Source organism: Gracilinanus agilis, chromosome 1, assembly GCF_016433145.1.
Source record: "Gracilinanus agilis isolate LMUSP501 chromosome 1, AgileGrace, whole genome shotgun sequence".
Lineage (NCBI taxonomy): Eukaryota > Metazoa > Chordata > Mammalia > Didelphimorphia > Didelphidae > Gracilinanus > Gracilinanus agilis.
Genome location: NC_058130.1, coordinates 735496731 through 735517741, shown reverse-complemented (window position 1 = coordinate 735517741; position 21011 = coordinate 735496731). Strand labels below are relative to the sequence as shown.

Sequence of the window (21011 nt, the reverse complement as noted above, 5' to 3'; positions counted from 1 at the left end):
GGAAGGAAGGAAGGAAGGGAGGGAGGGAGGGAGGGAGGGAGGGAGGGAGGGGAAGAAGGGATGGAAGGAAGGAAGGAAGGGAGGGAGGGAGGGAGGGAGGAAGGGAGGGAGGGGAAGAAGGGATGGAAGGAGGGAAGAAGGAAGGAAGGCAGATGGGCAGCTAGATGGCACAGTGGGTAAGGGCACTGGACCTAGAGTCAGAAAGACCAGAGTTCAAATTTGACCTCCAAAGCTTACTAGATGCGTGACCCTGGGCAAGTCACTTAATACTTGCCTACATAAAACTGGAGAAGGAAATGACAAAACACTCCAGTATCCTTGCTAATAAAAACCCATGAACGGTTGGTCCCTAGAGTCACAAAAAGTGGGACACAACTCAATAACAACAATGTTCCAGTTACTACACTGCCAATATCTCATATCATTTATATTTGTGAGAAGTGAGGCAAAGGTTAAATTGTTTGCCCTGAGTCACAGAGGCAGTAAGTGTTTGAGGTTGGATTTGAACTCAGGTCTTCCTGATTCCAGGCTTAGCACTGCGACCACTGCATAAATGGTAATTAGCATTATTGTCTATTTTAGTCGTCTATATTGTCTCTTTAAACAACTGTGAATTCCCAAGGAAAGGCAAGTAGCTAAACTTTGCATTTCTGTCCTCACTCACCAAAGTGCCTAGCTCAGTGCTCTGCACAGAACTGATGTTTAATTAATATCCGTGAAATTGAATAAAACCGTTTATTAAGCACCTACTATGCGCAACCCAGTTTTTGTTTATGGATCCCAAAAGCCTACAAACAGCAGTGAGAACTCTCAGTCCCTGCCCTTTCTCCAGCCCAGATCTTGCTCTGGACTGTTTCTGTCTTTGCCCTAGGAGGAGAGACTACAATAAGACCCAGAGCAGAAGCTCCTGAGCATCTGTGGGCAGCTTTGCTGCTTTCTTCTCCAGGCTGGATTTCACAGGACAGTCTTCCTAGGGCTGTTGCTCTGTTAGGCTGCCATTTCCGTGTGTCTGCTGTCCTCAGGTGTTTGTCTGCGGTACTACAGCTTCTTGGGTCCCCTAAGAAAACACTCACACACACACACACACACACACACACACACACACACACACACACACACAAATGTCATCCTCCCTCATTGCTGTTCCTTGTCATCCTCTTTCCTCCCTCTCTTTCCCATTCATCATTGTCTCTCTTATGTCTTGTTTTTTTTCTGGCCTCCATTTAATTGTTTCTTCTTGTGTTTACACAAGTCATGTGTTAGATTACCTGCATGCTCATTTATACTTGGACAATCCAAAAATTCAATCCAAAACGCATTTATTAACAATCTACTTTGCTCCAAGCATTGTATTGGATGCTAGAAATACAAAAAAATTTTAATAGTCCTTTCCCTTTTATTGCCTACTTTTATTCAGGACAGAGGGGAATTGTTAGACTAAGACAATTTGAGAAAGAAGAGAATGCTAATGAACAGGAGGATGCTGAGCAGGAAATGACTCATAATTTAAGCCTTGAATGATGCTTAGGATTCTAAGAGGTGAAGAAAATGAAGGAATCTGGGAAATAGCCTTTGCGAAGCCTCCAAAATAGAACAGATTATCAAATAGGGGAAACAGCAACAAGTCAGTTTGACCAAAATGTTGAATGCATGAAGGGGAGGTTGCAGAAATAAGTCTAGGAAGGGATACTGGATCCAGATTAACAAATGATTTAAATAAAATGTCTAAGGGTTCAAAATTTAACCTAGAGGTAATAAGGAGATACTGGAGTTGCTTGAGTATGGAAGTACCCCGGTCAGATCGATGAGAGAGAGAGAGAGAGAGAGAGAGAGAGAGAGAGAGAGAGAGAGAGATGGATAGATAGATAGATAGGTAGATAGATAGATAGATGACAATGGATTAGAAAGGGAAAAGCCTGGAAGAAAAGAAGCCATTTAGGAAGCAATTTAAAGAATCTTGGCAAGAGTTGATGGATGAGGTCCTATTGGGTAATGACCTTATAAGTGAAGGGAAAAAAGAAGGATGGGAAGGATGGTGTGGAAGTAAAATTCTCAAAACTTGACAGCTGGGGGGCAGCTGGGTAGCTCAGTGGATTGAGAGTCAGGTCTAGAGACAGGAGGTCCTAGGTTCAAATCCGGCCTCAGACACTTCCCAGCTGTGTGACCCTGGGCAAATCACTTGACCCCCCATTTCCCACCCTTACCACTCTTCCACTTAGGAGCCAATACACAGAAGTTAAGGGTTAAAAAAAAACTTGGCAGCTGATTGGATTTCAGGATAAGGTAGAGAGTGGGATCAAGAATGGATCTAATAGTGTAAATCTGATGAAATTGTAAGATGTGGTACCCTTGGCAGAAATAGGAAAGTCTAAGAGACTGGAGTAGGAACGTATAGAGAAATAATGAAGTCCATTTTGTTTATATTGATTTTGAGATGATTATCAAGCACATAGGTGGAAATCAATAAAAATCAATCAAGTGTTTGTTAATCTCCTCACCTATGTCAGGCACTAGAGATACAAAGACAAAAGTGAAATGGTTTCTGCCTTCAAGTTGACAGTGTAACTGAAGATAAGGAAAGAAACAACAATTAAACTCATAAGAGCTGATCACTATTAAAACCAAGCCTTGATCACATGTAATTGATCATGTTGCAGTACTTGATCTCTCTTGGACCACTCTGGGGCTTTCCTCTGATTGGTTCAGAGTCTGTGTGGACTCACACTGCTAACTTTGAAAAGTCAATGCCTGTTTAATGGGAAATAAACTTCAGGTGCCTTGGACAGTTCTGGCTAGAATTCACTCCATGGAATGGCAAGCCTATTATACCCTGAACACTTCTGAAGAAACATGTGGCTCAGCACCACATGTGTGGTGGGACATACTAGTAAACATTTAACAACTAGCATCACCCCCCCCAAAAAAATAGAGAGAGGCAGAACTTCCAGAAATAAGGTGATAGCCCCACTGTTCCCTGCCCTAGTTCAGAAGTGTGTTGGTAAATGTTTATCAACTGGTTTGAAGAAGAGGGGAAAGGAATGTATGTATGATGTACTTTTAATTTTAATCTGCAAAATTAGCATTTCTCCATCATTTTCTTAAGTCCAGACAATCTACAGAATAATATACAGAGCCCCAATTTATGGCATTTGCCCATTTCTCAGGTGTAAATGCTCACATTTAAAATTTATTTGGTTCTAATAAACCAATTAGATACTTCTAAGAGGCAGCTAGATAGCTTAGTGAATAGAACACTAAGACTGGAGTCAAAAAGACCTGACTTTAAACTTGACCTCAAACATTCGCTCTCTGTGTGACTCTGGGCAAATAAACATGTTTGCTTTAATTCTCTGGAGAAGGAAATGGCAAACCATTCCAGTATCTTTGCTAAGAAAATTCCATGTGGCATCACAAAGATGGACATGGCTAAAAAATGACTGAAAAGCAATTAGAATTAACCAAAGCAAGCCAAACCATCACCACCACCTCAACCATCATCTCTCAAACGTAGATAGAGATAGCATAGGACTCTGAGTCCAAAAGCCTTAATGAATAGCAACACTCCCTCTCCCAGACTACCATCTCTGCTTTCATCCAAGCCCCTTGTAGCCATCATCCAGGGAATCAGTCCCTATGGAGACTCCACCTGGTCAATGCCCCTGATAATTCTACAGTACCTGCCTCCTCCATAGCCACAGCTACTAAAGATCCAGAAAAGAAAGATCTTGGTACCAAAGTCCTTGGCACTGTCAAATGGTTCACCATAAGATATAGATTTAGTCTATCTGAAAATTACATTAAAGAAAAGACATTATCATCTTCCTTGCCATTGTACCCTGAGGACCACTGTACCCAGATTCCCTCTGGTCTGACTTGCAGCTGAAACCACACATATTTGCCATTTTCCCCTATTAGAATATAAGCTAAATGAGCCTAGGTGCTGTTTCCATACTCAAACTAATGCTTTTGACTTAATAAATGCTTTTTTTCATTCATCCATTCATTTAAAGTAATGGGTTTCCCTTCACTGAAAATCTTCCAACAAAGATTTTCAAGTAAATATCACCATCTCTAGGACTCTTTCAAAACTATGAGCTGAATTAAATAGTCATTTAGATCCCTTCCAACTCTATCTGAAATGTTGTAATTCTTGAAATCAAGATCTAGATAGAGTGAGACTATATAGAACCCTAAGGTATCCTTTTTGGTGGCATCTTTTTTTTATTAAATTTTATTTTCATGAAGAGCCACCCTTTTGCTCTCCTCTCTCTCCCTCTACCATACCTTGCTGGGAAAACAAGAAAAATAAAACATATTACAAACTTATGTAGTCAAGCAAAACAAATTTGTACATTGGCCATGTTCAAAAAAATTACATCTTGATCTGTACTCTCAGTCCATCATATGTTTGTATGTTCATAGTTTGTCTTTTATAATTCTCTTCATTCCTATATTTGCACTTCAGAGTTTATACATAGTTCTGGTCTTTTCATCAGGAAGATCCAGTTTTCCCATGTAGCATTATTACTCATTTTTGTCAGGTTAGGTTATTCTTAGTTATAAGTCCATATCTTTTGCCTCCTTGAACATAATATTCAAAGACTCACAGTCTTTTATTGTTTTGACTGTTAAGTTATATGTGATTCTTACTGTGGCCCCTTGGTACTTGAATTCTTTCTGTATGATTATCTGTGATATTTTTTTCCTTTGACGTTAAAGCTCTAGGTTTTAAATATAATATTCCTGCTAGTTTTCATCTTGGGGTTTCCTCCAGGAGGTTACCAGTAGATTCTTTTTGTTTCCACTTTGGCCTTTGTTTTTTAAAAAATCTGGACTGTTTTTTTAGGGGGATGGGTTATGTTCTTTTTTCTGTTATGGCTTTCAGGTAATCCAGTGATTCTTAAATTTTCTCTCTTCAATCTATTTTCCTGATGAGTTGTTTATGAGATACCTTAGGTTTTCTTCCACTTTTTCAGTTCTTTGAGCATGTTTTGATATTTAATTATCCTACAGAGTCATTAGCTTTTATTTTAGTCCGTTTTATTCAGTCCATTCATTTTTCAGGAAGTTTGTTGTTTGCATAAAGTTTTATACTTCTTGTTCTAAGCTATTAATTCCCTTTCCAAATATTTCTTCCCATACCTCTCATTTCTTTTCCAATTTTTTCTTCTAGTATTCTCATTTCACTTATAAAAACCATTTTAACTCCTTAAAAATCTTGCTTCATTTCTTCCAGAAATTGTAGTTGAATTTTTGTGCAAATTGTACTTTTCTTTGGAGCTTTGCTTATATATGTTTTAGAATCATTATCTCCTTCTAGGTTTGTATCTTTTATTATTTCAGTTACCAAAATAGCTTTTTTATGAGATTCTTTTTTATTGTTGTTATTTGCTTTTTTTCCAGTCTACTTCTTGATTTTGCACTTTATTTTTTTTTAATTTATTTTTTTAAACCTTTAACTTCTGTGTATTGGCTCCTTGGTGGAAGAGTGGTAAGGGTGGGAAATGGGGGGTCAAGTGATTTGCCCAGGGTCACACAGCTGGGAAGTGTCTTGAGGCCAGATTTGAACCTAGGACCTCCTGTCTCTAGACCTGACTCTCAATCCACTGAGCTACCCAGCTGCCCCCTTGATTTTGCACTTTAAATGAGGGCCAAGCTTTGTCTGTATACTTCTGGAGACTTTCTTAGGTATAAAGTTTTATATAATCATTTCAGGATCAGGGACAGCTTAAGCTAGGGACCTGCAAGCTTTCAGTGCTCCCAAAGTGATCTCATCCAAGACAAAGTTCGATTGTTGTCCTCTAGTCTGATCTCTGCAGATTTCAGTTGTGGGTTTGAGTGCGAGCCACACTCCTATGAGTTTTTACCTAGATGGAACTTTTAGTGGATTGCTAGATTGACTCAGTCACTATCAACCAGCTGAAAAGATTTGCTGATTCAGAGTAATATCACATCAGGGTGCCTTTTGTCTTGGAATTCCTCTCCTGTTTATTCCACTGAAGACTTCAGACTGGGCAGAAGAAAGGAGGTGAAACTCTACTCTGTTCCTGAGGTAAGAGACACACAACTACTATTCACATCTGAACTTGTTCTTCTCTCAATACACAGCCTATGACCCATAGACTGGACTTCTACACCTAGGCACAGGTGCCTTATTTAGTCCATTCTTCATCTGTGACTGTTAACTGTGTTACGATTGCTAGAATTACCAAATTGACGTCTGTTTCTGTCCTCTACACAATTTTAAGCCTTGATATGCTGAATCTAGGACTTCTTGCTCATGGTTTCTCCCCATTATGGAATGTTCCATATAGTATGCTTCTAACCAGACCCCTTGTCATCCCCCTTTGGTGTCCACCTGTCACTCAACTCTCACCCATAGCTCCAAGAAGCTGTAGCAAGTGCAGCAGCCACATCCTGGTAAACCATCTCAGCAGATGAACTAAACTGAGCTAAGGGTAACTGAAGGGGCACAAACGTGTCTTGAGTTAGAGGGATAGCCACCCCAAGTAAGTGAAGGCTTCCCCCAGGGAAATGGATGGATGAAAACAATTTGTTCCAATGACCATGAAGGTGGCTGAAGCAGTCAGTGTGAAGCATCTAGAGCTTGTTGTATTGTATTGTCAAGGTCAAAAAATCTCTAAATGTATAGCTTCTAATTCTGCTGGAGAATCCTGGTAAGAAGTTTTAGGAGAAATAATAATAGTTCATATTAGGGGCAGCTCAGTAAATAGAGAGTAGACCTGGGGTCAAATCTGGCCTCAGATACCTCCTCGCTGTGTGACCCTAAAAAAGTCACTAAACCCCCATTGCCTAGCCTTTACCACTCTTTTGCCTTGGAGCACATACTTAGTATTGATTCTAAGAAAGAAGGTAAGGATTTTTAATAAATAGTTCATAGTATTTACAAGGTGATTTCCTTAAGTCATCCTGGGACGTCATGAAAATACATATCATCCTCTTTATAAAGTGATTTCCCCAGTGTAACATGGCCACTATATGTCAAAGGCAAGCCTTGAACCCAGATTTTCCAGACTCTGGAGGCTACTTACATGTCATGCCATGATAACTCTGACTCAGAAATATATGTCTTTAAATGTAGAGAGCTTCCAGTTGACAGAGGTATTTAAGAACAATCTAGGAATATTGCAAAGGGAACACTTGTGTTGGTCAGGAGGCTGGACCAGATGACTTATGAGACCCCATCCAGCTCTGAGAACCAACAGTTTTCAGGGTAACACAGAGACTTGCTGGAATGCCCTGGGAAAAACAAAGCTAAATCTCATGTTAAATCCATATTGATTGTGGGAAATGTACAGTCGTAAGCGGAGAGTCAGGAAGAAGCTTTGGGGGTCAATGTACAGAGTAGATTGGCTAATGAGTCATTAGAGAAATAAAGGTCCACTTGTCTCTCTCTCAACGTGTTTAACCTTATCCAATACCCAGGCCTCTTCAACTTCCTGACCAAAAGGCTATGAGAGAAATATAGACCCAAATAGGAAAGAACCAGACTGAGTACCATTGTTTCCTCTGGATATGAGCTTCTAGGAGCTCAAAGGAAAAACATGGGCATCTCCCTCCTTCCCTCCCCTCACCCATCCTTTCTCTTCCTGACCCCACATCCAGCCTCCACCTCTTTCAATCATTCTCCCAATGTCTCACTCCTTCTCATTCACTCATCCATTCTTTCCCTACATATGTGCTTCCTCACCAAACTTCACCTAACCTCATTTCTCCTCACCTCTTCTCCTTTCTTTGATTTTCCTTCCTTTGCTTCTCTTTCCCAAACCTCACTCTGAGTCATCCCATCTTGCCCTGCTTCACCTAACCCAAGCCCACCTTCACTAGGCAATCAAAACTTTATTCTCCCTCATCTTGTCTCACTTCTCTTCATCCAAACTCATGGCATATTCATACCCTACTGTCCTTCATTTTTCTTTTACTCAACCCCTCCATCTTGCAAAAGTTGATCCAGTCTTGCTCAGCCTTAGGCCACCTCACCTAATCTCACTCATTTTCCATCCTCTTCATCTCACCATATCTCCCTTCATCATCCACTTTCCTATGCCAATTTTATCCACATCAATCCAGCATGTCCCCTCCCTCATCCATCTTCCCCAACCTCTTCAACCTCAGCATGCCTCACCCAGGCTATCCTACTTCTCTCGAGTTCCTCCCATCCACACTTTTCTCCCTTCTTCATTCTTCTTCCAACCTTCCCTCTCCTTGCACATCCTTACCCAGCTTCATCCCACTTTATCCAATCTTGTTATATTTTATTACTCCTTTTCATATCCATTCCTTTCTCACCATTCCTTACTCACCTGATGTCCCACTTTACCCAGCACCCAATCTTATTCCTCTCTCAGTCTCATATCAATCTACATGGTCTAATCTCACATCATTATCCTCCCTTTCCCAAGAAAACCTGGTCTAAATAATGGAATGGGAAAATGAATGATTCCCAACTCAGGACCAAGAGAGCTACTGTCTCCATTCATACCTTTTAGTACAATAAAAGCATCCTACGTCCCACTCTTTGTGTTCCCTTAACCTCACCCTTAATCCACTGAGGACACGTGTTCCTTGCCTGCTTGTTAAGGGACCAGGTCATGTCCGGTGAGTGAGAGTTATACAAGTTGTGACTCCCCAAATATGTAACAAAGTGACTCAATTCTGAGTTAGACTAAAGGAAAATGGATCAGTAAATTGTTCCAGGCCTGGAGGGGACTTTGGTTAGGGTTCCAAAAATTCCCTGTTGTTTGGAATCTGAGCTACAGAATTATTATTGATCCCAAAATATTCATTTTCCCAGCTCAGGTGTCCCAGGATCCAGCCTAGATTTCCATAGCTAAACCTCATTTCTCCAAAGCAACTATCATGGGAAGTCCAAGAGAGAACTCAAGGAGAAGAGACAATTTTCCTGTTAATAAGTTTTTTCAGAGTCCCCTTTAGATCTTGGCTGTACAGGCTATAGATGAAGGGATTCAGCATGGCTGTGACCACTGTGTACATCACAACAGAAGCTTTATCCTTCACAGTTGTGTGGATAGTGGAGGGTTCAAGTAGACCCCAATAGTGGTCCCATAAAGAAGTGTCACTACATACAGGTGAGAGCTGCATGTAAAAAAGGCTTTCTTCCTGCCCCCTGCAGAAGGGACCTTTAGAATAGCCAGCACAATTCGGGAATAGGAGGCAAGGATGCAGAGAAAGGGTGTGATGATCACCATCCCACTTACAATGAGCACCAAGATCTTGTTGATTGTAGTATCAGAACAGGACAACGAGAGAAGTGGTGTGAGATCACAGAAGAAATGGGAGAGCTCAGTGCTAGCACAGAAGTGCAAGAGAGAGATCAAGAGGGTGTGTGCCAGAGAAATGACAATGGAGAAAAGCCAGGGCAAACCTACCATCAAACCACAGAGATGCAGGCTCATAATTGTTGTGTAGTGCAGTGGATGACAGATGGCCACAAAGTGGTCATAGGCCATCACAGATCAAAACACTATCTACAATTCCAAGAAAGTGGAAAAAGTACATCTGTGTCAGGCAGCATACATAGGAGATGGACTTACTCTTGGACTGGATGTTGGGACAGTGTTAGCGGCCAGACAGAGATCAACCAAAGAGAGGTTGGAGAAGAAGTACATAGGAGTGTGGAGGTGTGAATCAGAGTCAATGGCCAGGATGATCAACAAGTTTCCAGTCAGAATGACGAGGTGCATGCACAGGAATATTGCAAAGAGGAGAGGCTGCTGCTCAGGCTTCTCTGAGAGTCCCAGGAGGAAGAATTCTTGAGCATTTGTTTTATTCACTAGTTCCATGTATCTGGAGAAAGAAAGAGCAGATTATGACTATAGCACTAGAAGCCTTCAAGCAGAAGGTGGATGGTCACCATCAAGAAGACTGTAGGGGGAAGCTGGGTGGCTCAGTGGATTGAGAGCCAGGCCTAGAGATGGGAGGTCCTAGGTTCAAATCTGGCCTCAGACACTTCCTAGCTGTGTGACCCTGGGCAAGTCACTTGACCACCCCCATTACCTAGCCTTTACCACTCTTCTGCCTTGGAACCAATACACAGTATTGACTCCAAGATGGAAGGTAAGGATTTAAAAAAGAAGAAGAAGAAGAAGACTATAGCACTGGGTAAGAAATTGTATTAGATACACACAAATGGGGTATAACTGGACATTTTGCAAATATGAATGTAACCTCTGTTCTTATTAGTATTTTTGGCTAATATTTCATACATTAGACTCATATTTAATTCTGGTTTCTCTAAAAGTTCCAGACCTTTTTCACATGAACTATGTCACTTTCCCTTTTGTTGTATTTTGCATGAATGCTTTGAACCCAACTGCAAAACTGTATTAATCTTATAGTTTATCACAATCAACCCAATGTTCAGATGACCTCTAAGATCCCATCCATTTTTAAGTTATAGAATGCTAAACACAGTGTTCTAGATATGATTTAATAGTGGGATTGTCACCTCCACTAGTTTAGATGCTGTCTTAGCCACCATATCACACTATTCATTTATATTGAGATTTCAATCTCAATTTCTAAATCAATTTCTAAAATGCATTTTTCCCCAGAATTCCTCTTTAGCCAAACTGCCTCCATCATATTCTTGGGAAATCAATTTTTGTAACCCAAACATAAGACTTTACATTTTTACTTATTACATTTTATCTCATTGATTTACCCTAATGTCCTTGTCTGTCCCAATAATTATCTCCAATTACATATACATTTTTCATTTTTACAAAAGAGGCATATTGTAATGCGTCCCTTTGCCACAATTGTGCAGGTCTTACAACTTTGCAGTCGCCTCCTTGAGGAGTGTCAGAATAAGGAGCACAAGATTTGCATTGCCAATCAATTTCATTGACTTGTATAGAAAATTGAGGTTCACAAAATTTTGCACTCTGATGTAATATTGAGTACAAATTAACCGTTTCCTGCAAAGTAGTGGTTACTAGGCCATTTGCCTTTGAAATTCTCTCAGTCTGAGATCTATGGAGATTGTGAGAGCAAATAAAATTTTCCTTTTGACTTTGCAAGATTGCATTTTGTGTGGTGTGAAACAACAGAACAGTTTCCGTATCTTGCATTAGTTTAATTTTTTCAGCCTTTAAACAAATGATCAGATAAACAACATATAAGTCACATATTATATTATAAGTCTGTGCTATGATCTTAAGCACGTGTCTAATTGAAAAGTCTTTTTGTGCTATAGTACTAGTGTTTAGACTAAAATTTACTTCAGATAAAATATCTCTTTCCCAAAGAGCTTGTGGTATATGAAAAATACCAGAAAATGTCTTACTTTTCATGTAGAACATAATCAATCTTATATTAGTAATTTGTTGTGTCCAATTTAAATTTGAAATGTTTAATTTTAAATTTGACTTCACACTAACTTTTGCATTTAGCAAAGATTTGTTTGGAGATAGAATTGGTTGTGCAAGTTTCTTGTCATTTCCAATTGAAAAAATGTGAAATGCTTTGGATTTGACTAGTATCTTTCCCTTAGCATTTTCACCAATGACCTCAGGGCAGGTTTTTAGTCCCTGAGAAATAAGGCTTCTACTCTTACCTGAGTTAAGTTTTGGGGGAATCAAAGACTTATCTCTGGTGCCCTGAATTTTTAAGGGGCTCAAGGCTGGCCCCCCAAACGGTTTAAATGCTGTTTGGTTGTGGCTGACCTAGTCTGTGTTCTCCGGAGATATGGTGAGGCCCAATGCTGTACTTTGGGACACCCTTTGAAAAATTTATGAGTCCACTTCAACTTTAATTTGGGACAGGATCCTGTAAGATGTCCAGCTTTGTGCCAAGCAAAGCAGACAGGTTTTGTCTTTTTAAATCGATCTGCCAACAGATTCTTGTGGTCTAAAGTTTTTATGTCTTGGCATGCTTTTATAGCCTCTTGGTGAGGAGTTGTCTCCTCAAAGAAATCTGTAGCATTGCGTTTTGTAGTTACAATCTGCCATGCTCTTAGAGCAGCTAGTCCAATTGGATTAAAGGTTTGCTCTGAATATAACAATTGCCTAGTAAGACTTCTAAATTTACCTGTGCCAGTTAATTCATCATAGGCAATATCTACATGGTGTTTTTTGTTGATTCTAGCTTGTTCCTCACATAATTCCTGAAACAATAACTTCCATATTATGAAATCTTCGGCATGAAGCACAGATCCAACTAATTCATACCAAAAATCTGGTGGTAGAGATTGCTGGCTAATCTCATCTATCAGTGCTGTGGTGTCATGGGCTGCATTACCATACTGAATGACACTGTTCCTGAGAGCTTCAAGAGTTTGGAATTCAACATCTTTCTGCTTTTCTAAGTTTACTTTTGCATTCTCAGGATTATTTTTAATTTCTGTTGGAGAAGCTGATTTCTCTGCTTTCTCTTCTAGGTTTAGGCTGCTTGTAAACCGGCAGTTAGTACTGAGTGGAGAAGGAGGAAGAAGAGGTGTGGGCTGAGCACTAGTCAGTTCATCAGAGTCAAGAGAAGCTGCATGAGGTGGAGGAGGAATAAACTGAGTGTCAGAAAGCCTATGGGCTCTAAGGGAAACTGAGTAAGATGGTGGAGGGATAGAGTCAGCAGGAACAAATGAAAGTGGAGAAGTTAGGGTAGGTAGAGGATCAGTAAGCGTAAGTGGAATCTGAGAATCAGCCTTTGAAGGCTGGAGCTCAGGAGATAGCTCGAGGGGAAGGTCAAGCTGAGAGTCAGCTTGATTCTATGAAGGAAAAGAAGTCATCAGAGGGATGGGTGGAGCAAGATAGACGAAATTCAGGTTAGAAGGAAAGTCTAAGAGTGAGGCAGGTTGGGACAATGAATCTTGAATGGTTTCTGCCTCTAAAGCTGTTCTAACTACCTTCCAAGTTAACCAGACTGATGATGCAACTCTAAGTCCCTTTTCTTGCGCTTTCTTTAAAGACTGTCCAAGTCGTACATTGAGTACTTCTATTTCTAGGAACTTGGGATCACATTTCAAAATTACCTTAAACAATGCCTGAAGTTTAGCTTCTGGTACTCTGTATCCTTGCCTGTGCACTAAGGATTTTAGCGATCGTATGTAACTAGTGTGAGAAAAAAGTTTCTGACCCATTTTCTAGTGGTCAGCGACTCACCCCAGAGGCCACCTGAGGTCCCTTGACCTTCCCGGGTCCTGCACTGCAATCTTCCTCTCAGGTGTCAATCCACGATGGGCGCCAGATGAAGCCGTCCAGCAGCTTCACGAAGATTCCTAGTGGGTTGGACACTCAGAAAGGGGAACCAAGGACTGAGTGAAAATGGGTTACAGGTTAAGGATTAATGGAAAGAGAACATAAGGCGAGAATAAAGACACGCAGACACAGAAAGTTTTGGCATGAGGTAGACAGACAGCGAGTAAGCTCTGATGGTCAAGAGCTTCATGGTTAGGAGCTCTGATGGTCAAGAGCTCTCTTGCCAACTGATGTCTTGTCACTTTTATTGGGGTTACAACAGTATGGGGGGAAGGGGAGAGGCTGGTGGCCTGATACATTAACATTATGAGGTAATCATCATAAAATGCAAACTGCCAAAATCTGAAACAATAGGTAGAGCTAAGATCAGGATCCAGGGTGGATAGGGCCTAAGGCATCTACTGATGTTTGATACCTATGTTAATTGATCATTGAAGGAAAAGTAAGGAGACTGAGATAACTGACTCTCTTCTGGGGTGTAGCCTTAGGGAAGGGCTAGGGATTTGGCAAGGTCAACATTCAATTTGACTCAAGATTGCAAGGATCAATCATTAGCAGTATAAGAGTTAAGTTTTTGAATACTTCTTAAAATAATATCACAATTAATGTATACCTGGATTGCTACACCCCTCCCCCCAATTCTGTGAAATAATTTTTCTAACTCATTTCTCCCTTTCCTCTCCCAATACATTGATTCTCCACTCTCTTTCCATTCTTCCCCTAAGATCATCAAGATGTAACAGAATCACTCCCAGATTTTATATCTCTTTAGATTCCCTCTATGGCTTTGGATGATGACAAAGTTTTAAAAAGGGCATATATATTATTAGAATATAAGCAGTTGGGGCAGCTGGGTAGCTCAGTGGATTGAGAGCCAGGCCTAGAGACGGGAGGTCCTAGGTTCAAATCTGGCCTCAGACACTTCCCAGCTGTGTGACCCTGGGCAAGTCACTTGACCCCCATTGCCTACCCTTACCACTTTTCTGCCTTGGAGCCAATACACAGTATTGACTCCAAGACGGAAGGTAAGGGTTTAAAAAAAAAAAAAGAATATAAGCAGTTTATCCTTGATTAGTCCTTTATGATCATTATCCTCTATTTACTTTGTTATGTTTCCCTTGACTCTTATATTTGCAGTTATAGAAAGTTCTGATCTTTTCATCAAAAATGCTTGAAATTTCTCTGTTATATTAAAAATCCATTTTCTCCCTATTGGCTATATACTTTTGATGGATAAGTTATTCTTTTTTTTAAGTCTATATCTTTTGCCTTCAGGAATATTATACTCCAGGGTGTCAGTTCCTCTACTGTGACATGTTCTGTATCATGTGTGATTCAATTCCAAAGGGTGGGTATAATGAAACAAATCTCCAGAGAGAAAGCTCTTGGACTCAGAATGAAGAATAAAGCAGTTTATTTTCTTTCTTTCTGTTTCTTTGTTTCTTTCTCTTTAGGACATGGTTAATGCTGGAATTAGTTCTGCATGACTATACATATGTTTTAGTTTTGTCTTTCTTGTCTTCTCAAAAGGTGAGGCTAGTGGAGAAGAGAGGGAGATTTGGAATAGAAACTAAAATAAAATTGAATGCAAACTTATTTTAAATATATGTGATCTTGACTGTGGATCCTCATTACTTGAATTCTTTCTGATTATTTGCAGCATTTTTTTCTTTGACCTAGAAGCTGGTTTTTAGATATAATGTCCCTGGGAATTTTCACTTGGGCTTCTTTCAGGAAGTGGCCTGTAGGTTCTTTCTAATTCCCTTTTGACCTCTGATTCAAAGAGATTTGAATAGTTTTCTTTTTTAAATTTCTTGAAATAAAATGTTTAGGTTGTTGTTTTGTTCATAGAATTCAGATAATCCAGTGATTCTTAATTTTTTTCTTCTCAATATGTTTTCTTGTGCTTTTACTAAGATACACCTTACATTTTCTTTTTTTTTCACCTTTTGGGTTGTTTTCATATTTCTTATTGGCTCATGGAGTCATTAGCTCCTAATCCATTCTAATTTTCAGTTGACTGGTCAAGTTTTCAAACCTCTAGTGCCAAGGCTGTTAATTCCCTTTCCAATTCTTTCTTCCATAGCTCTCATTTCTTTTCTAATTTTTTCCCTCAATTTCCTTGTTTCGTTTATTAAAAAAAATTTAACTCTTGGCTTCATATCTTCCAGGAATTATAGTGGAATTTGTGCCCAAAATGTTTCTTTTATTGAGGCTTTGCTTGTTTGGAGTCATTCTCTTCTCCTGGATTGGTTACTCATTAATCTTCATTATTCCCTAATTGTGGACATTATGTTGATTCCTAGTGCGATGTGCTTCTGAAGGGAATGTTTGGGCTAGTCTTGCTATTGTGTCACTGGGGAGTTAATTGAATCATTCAAAAATCTTAGGCATAGCTAGGGTTGGGGAAGGCACAGGAAGTGAAGCATAAGTGACCCCTTTAAAAAGAGGGAGTTGAGTGAGTGAGAGGTCTTCGGTTGAAGAGGGCGGCTGGTGATGGACCTCTTCTGGTTTGTGGAGGAGTGTTGGAACACTGAGAGACCCTGGTGAGACTGCTTTAAATATCTTCTTTGAATTCCATGTGGTGAGTTTAAAGACTGACTGAATCTTCCTGAACTTCTCTTAAGAAATTTCTTTTAGTAGACTCTGTGAATAAAGTTTTGCTCTATTCACCTCCAGGCCTCTGGCCCTCTGACTCTTGGCTGAGAGTTAAGATCTACCCGGATTAATTAGAGGATCGTAATAAATTACCTACTGGGTTAGATTCTTATTTCCTTATTTCTTCTCTCTCTTCTTAATTGTAAATAAACTTCCATAAAAGTCAATTTTGACTTGAGATTTCTTATTTGAGGATTGATAATAGTTCAATCCTTTGGCGACCATCTTTTAATATATTGAACCCATAAAAACTCTTTTCCCCATTACACTATCAGGGAAGCAACACAAGCATATATAGGAATATATAAAATGAAGACAAAGTCATTTCCTGGAGGGAGGCATTATCAAGAAGTACTTTATGTAGAAGGTGGCAATTGGATTGAGTTTTGAAAGAAATCAAGAATTCTACAAAAAGCTGAGGAGCAGGATAGCTTGATGTCACAGTGGGTGGAGTGCCTAAAGTCATGAGGACCTGGGTTCAAATCTGGCCTCAGATAACTTTCTAGCTGTGTGATCCTGGGCAAGTCACTGAATCCTGATTGTCTAGCCCTTGTTGTTCTTCTGTCTTAGAACTGATGCCCAAAAAAGGAAGAAAAAAACCGATACTAAGACAGAAAGTAACAGTTTAAAAAAAATGAGCTGAAGGACAAATGAATTCTTGGCATAAAGGACAATCAGGGAATATGCATCGAACTAGGAAAAGGAATGTCATGTGTGAGGAACAGAAAAACATCCAGTTTAGCTGCACCACAGATTGTATGAAAGGGCAAGGAAAATGGAGCAAGCATTCATTAAGCACCTATTGTGTGCCAGGCACTGTGCAAAGCACTTTACAAATAATATCTCTTTTGATCTTCACAACAACCTTGGGAGGAAGGTGCTATTATTATCCCCATTTTATAAATGAGGAAACTGAGGGAAACAGAGATTGAGTGGCTTGCCCAAGGCCATACAACTATTAAGGGTCTAAGGTTGGATTTGAGCTCAGGTCTTCCTGACTCCAGGTCTACTGCTCCATCCACTGAACAGACTAGGTGCCTCAAGAGGGGAAATTCATAAAACTAGAAATGCAGATTGGAGCCAAGTTGTAATGGGCAGTAAATGACAAAACTAAAATGTTATATTGGATCCTAGAAGTAATAGGAACTTACTGACATTTATTGAAAAGTAGAGTAATACAGTAGATTTGTGGAGGATGCTAAATGGAGGAGAAATGAGATGCTAAAAACAGGAAACCCAATTAAGAGGCTATTGCAGCTAGGTGTGGCTCAGTGGATTGAGAGCTAAAGACAAAAGGTCCTGGGTTCAAATCTGGACTCAGATGTCTCCTAGCTAGGTGACCCTGGGCAAGTCATTTAACCCCCATTGCCTGGCCATTATTGTTCATCTGCCTTAGAACCAAAACAAAGTATTGATTCTAAGATAGAAGGTAAGGATTTTTTTTAAGGCCAACAAATGTTAAAAATCACGGCTCACCCCACTGGCTGCTCACCCCACTGGCTGCTCGGAAAAGCCATCTTTGCATTGTTCCCGGCCGCTTCTGTGTGCTGGGCATCGCATCTCTCCTTCCCGCTGCAGCCGCTGCTGTCTTCAGCTCTTGCCTGCCCGGCCCCTTCTCTGCTGCCCGCCTGCTGCTTCCAGTTCGCACCTCGGCGGCGTGCTTGTGTGTGGGCTACCCCTCCTCGCGCGTGGGATACTCCTGCCACCTGCGCCCTCGGCCCAACGACCCCTCGAGCATCCCTCGTCGGCCCGTCCGCCTGGCAGCTGCCCCCGCCCCACCATGTCAGACACCGCCGTGGACACCAGCTCCGAGATCTCGACCAAGGACTTGAAAGAGAAGAAGGAAGTGGTGGAGGAGACGGAGAATGGCCGCGATGCCCCCGCTAACGGGAACGCGAATGAGGAGAACGGTGAGCAGGAGGCTGACAACGAGGTAGACGAAGAGGAAGAAGAAGGTGGCGAAGAGGAAGATGAAGAAGAAGAAGGAGATGATGAGGAAGAAGATGGAGACGAGGACGATGATGCCGAGACAGCTACGGGCAAGCGGGCAGCCGAGAGTGATGAGGAGGAGGACGTGGACACCAAGAAGCAGAAGACTGATGAGGATGACTAGACGGCAAAAAAAAAAAACGAAAAAGAAAAAAAAAAGGGAAAAATGTAAATTTTAAAAAAAGCAAGAAAAGAAAAGGCCGCAGTGACCTGTCCACCCTCCACTTCCCGTCTCAGAATCTACACGTGGTCACCTTCAAGCAGAGGCCCGGCCCACGGGCGCCGCCACCACCCACGCAGATGACACGCTCCTGACCGACCGACCGCCACCACCCGCCCAGACTTCCACCAGGGGAGGGAGACCAGACCAAATCCTCCAAGGCCCTGCTTTTTTTCTTAAAAGTACTTTAAAAGGAAAAAAAAAAAATCACGGCTCAGTTTATTGCTTTGTTTATAGTTTAGATTTAATAAAGAGATCACAAAATGTTAATAATGAAGATTAAACTTAAAAGTGAATCATGATAGGGCAACTAGGTAACACAGTGGATAGAGCATCAACCCAGGAGTCAGTAGGTCCTGAATTCAAATTTAGCCTCAGACACTTCCTAGCTCTATGATTCTGGACAAGTCACTTAATCCTCATTGCCTAACCTTTATTGCTCTTCTGCTTTGAAATCAATATGAAATATTGATTTTAAGATGGAAGATAAGGGTTTTTTATGAATCATGGCAGAGTAGCTGCCACTTAAGTAAGCAAGTCACAAAACCCTGTTTCCCTAGCCCTAACTGCTCTTCCGTCTCAGATAGAAGGTAAAGATTTTTATTTTAAAGTGAATCTCCAGCACATTTCTGAAGAGACAGTTGTTAAAATTTTACCAGTGCATTCCCGAGTAGAACATTTATCACCTTCTCATGAATTCTGTGCCTCCCTCTAGCTCATCTCTTCTTCCACATTCTACTTTCTGGGATTTCTAGGAATCTGCCTGTCTCTTATCTAGCCCAGACCTCTCAATCCCTCATCTCCATATCTTTTTGTCTTTTTGCAACTCAATTTCCACCTCTCTATTGGCTGTTTTTAAGGGACAAAATCTTTCCTTCTAGCCCTACACCTTGATACACACCAAAAAAGGCTTTTCCTGAGTGGTTTGAGGCCAAGAGTTCAGCACCCAAGGACTCTTTTACAGTCCTGAACACTGTGAGAGAATTGATATGAATTACAGGAATACTCCCATTCTAGATCTCACGGTTCTTGGAGCCAGAAGTATTTCCTCTAGAAGATAGAGAGTTCTTTGTTCCTATATAGGCACAAGAGATGATTGGAGCAGCAGGACCAAACTGGACTGTGGGGTGGGCTGGCTAGGACTCCAACTTGAACCAGCCTGGAATAAGCAGCTTCAGATAGATCCCTGGGCTATCCTAGCTTAAGTCTTCACTCTGAGATTCCCTTCCATTTATACTATATGTACCCTGTATGTATGCAGTTATTTAAATGTTATCTCCCCCAAAAGAATGTGACTTTCTAGACAATAAGGACCATATTTTTGTTTTTCTTTGAATCCCTAGAACTTACCAGAGTGCCAGGCACATAACTAGGTGCTTCTTAACTGACTATCTGAAGTTCTGAGGACTGATCTTGGTTGAATATTGGACTAGATGAGGCTTAGGGCTACCCTGTACAGAGTAGCAGGTGGTACATGAAGGTGATGGGAACTACATTGGTTTGAATTCTAGCAAGGACAGATCCAAATCTCCCTGACCCATCTAAGGATGGACAGACTTCTTGTCCTCAGCTCTCTGCCTTTCTTCTCCAAGAGCACTTACCAGGCTATTATGGCCCAACAAAATTTAGACAGCATCACAGAGGGAGAGGCTCAACTTTCTCTGCCCTGGGTAGGGAGGATGAAGAAGTCAGCCCTGTCCCCAAGGAAAGGCAAGGGAGAAACACCAGACATGGGCACTTGGGCAGGAAAACACATGTGGCATTCTTCCTGGCCCCAAATAAAAGAGATGGGGGCGAGGGCAGAACATTGGGAATAAAGGGAATATTTACAGTTTCTGGGGCCTCCAAGGACTCAATCCCCATAACTCTTTGTTAGCTAAATTGCCCAATTATCCCTCTATATCATCAGTAGTTCTTATCTCTACAGGGATGAGGGCCATGGCGGAGAGCCATCTCTATAACTTGCTCATCCCTGGGAGGTCTCTATTAGAGTCCATTGTAAGTCCTTATTCTCCAAGAAAGAATTATCCCATCCTCTCCATGTCTCAATTCCAAATAGCATTTAAAACCTATCTTTCCCTGGGGGAAGCTGGGTAGCTCAGTGTATTGAGAACCAGGCCTAGAGACAGGAGGTCCTAGGTTCAAATCTGGCCTCAGACACTTCCCAGCTGTGTGACCCTGGGCAAGTCACTTAACCCCCATTGCTTGGCCCTACCACTCTTCTGCTTTGGAATCAATAAACAGTATTGATTCCAAGACAGAAGGTAAGGGTTTTTTAAATAAATAAATAAGTAAAACCTATCTTTCCCTGAACCCCAAGTCTCTTGCCAAATGCCTGAGGAACTAACCCATACCCTCATCTCAAGGTCCTTGGGGGCAGAAGGGTAGCCACTGATCCCAGTAGAGGAACATTAAGAAGATACATCAGCTCCTGTAAAATCACCATGAAAGATGGTCCTTTGTGCTGCTGATAGTCCCTGTGGGAAGTGAAATATGTATACCTGGAGAACTGGTAATGACCATCCTATCCTCAATCATAAGAATCCTATCATAGCAGAAAAGAATGTTAGTAGATATATAAACTAGCTCCTCACTCTATCAAAGTTCCTTCTGAAAAAAAAATTTTTTTTTACTCTCCTTCTACCAATTCCCTTTTCAAAGGGTCCCAGAGGGGTAAGAAGAATGAGGTGAGGTAGGAAGGAAGAGACGAAACACCTGTGTGGGGTCAGGAAGGCTAGAGGCACTGATAGCAACCAAAAGCACTTTATTGAAAGTTACAACTACTTTTATAGGAGGAGAAAGCAAGCTGGGGATTTTGCACAAGTTTCCACTTATACAACGAAGGTAAATAATTGATAAAGTGATACAATGAATATGTTTACCTCATCAAGTCTACCCTGTAATTTCTA

At 40.9% G+C, this 21011-nt stretch overlaps 1 protein-coding gene and 1 pseudogene across 1 annotated transcript; one reads left to right on the top strand and one right to left on the bottom strand.

Annotated features, from left to right (window-relative positions):
- Positions 1 to 8901: 8901 nt before the first annotated feature.
- On the bottom strand, positions 8902 to 9824 carry LOC123256810 (annotated as a pseudogene).
- Positions 9825 to 17397: 7573 nt separating this feature from the next.
- On the top strand, positions 17398 to 18021 carry LOC123232280 (prothymosin alpha). The gene has a single exon (XM_044658684.1). It carries the CDS (start codon positions 17674 to 17676, stop codon positions 18004 to 18006), a length of 333 nt encoding a protein of 110 aa, XP_044514619.1. The 5' UTR covers positions 17398 to 17673; the 3' UTR covers positions 18007 to 18021.
- The last annotated feature ends 2990 nt before the right edge of the window (positions 18022 to 21011 follow it).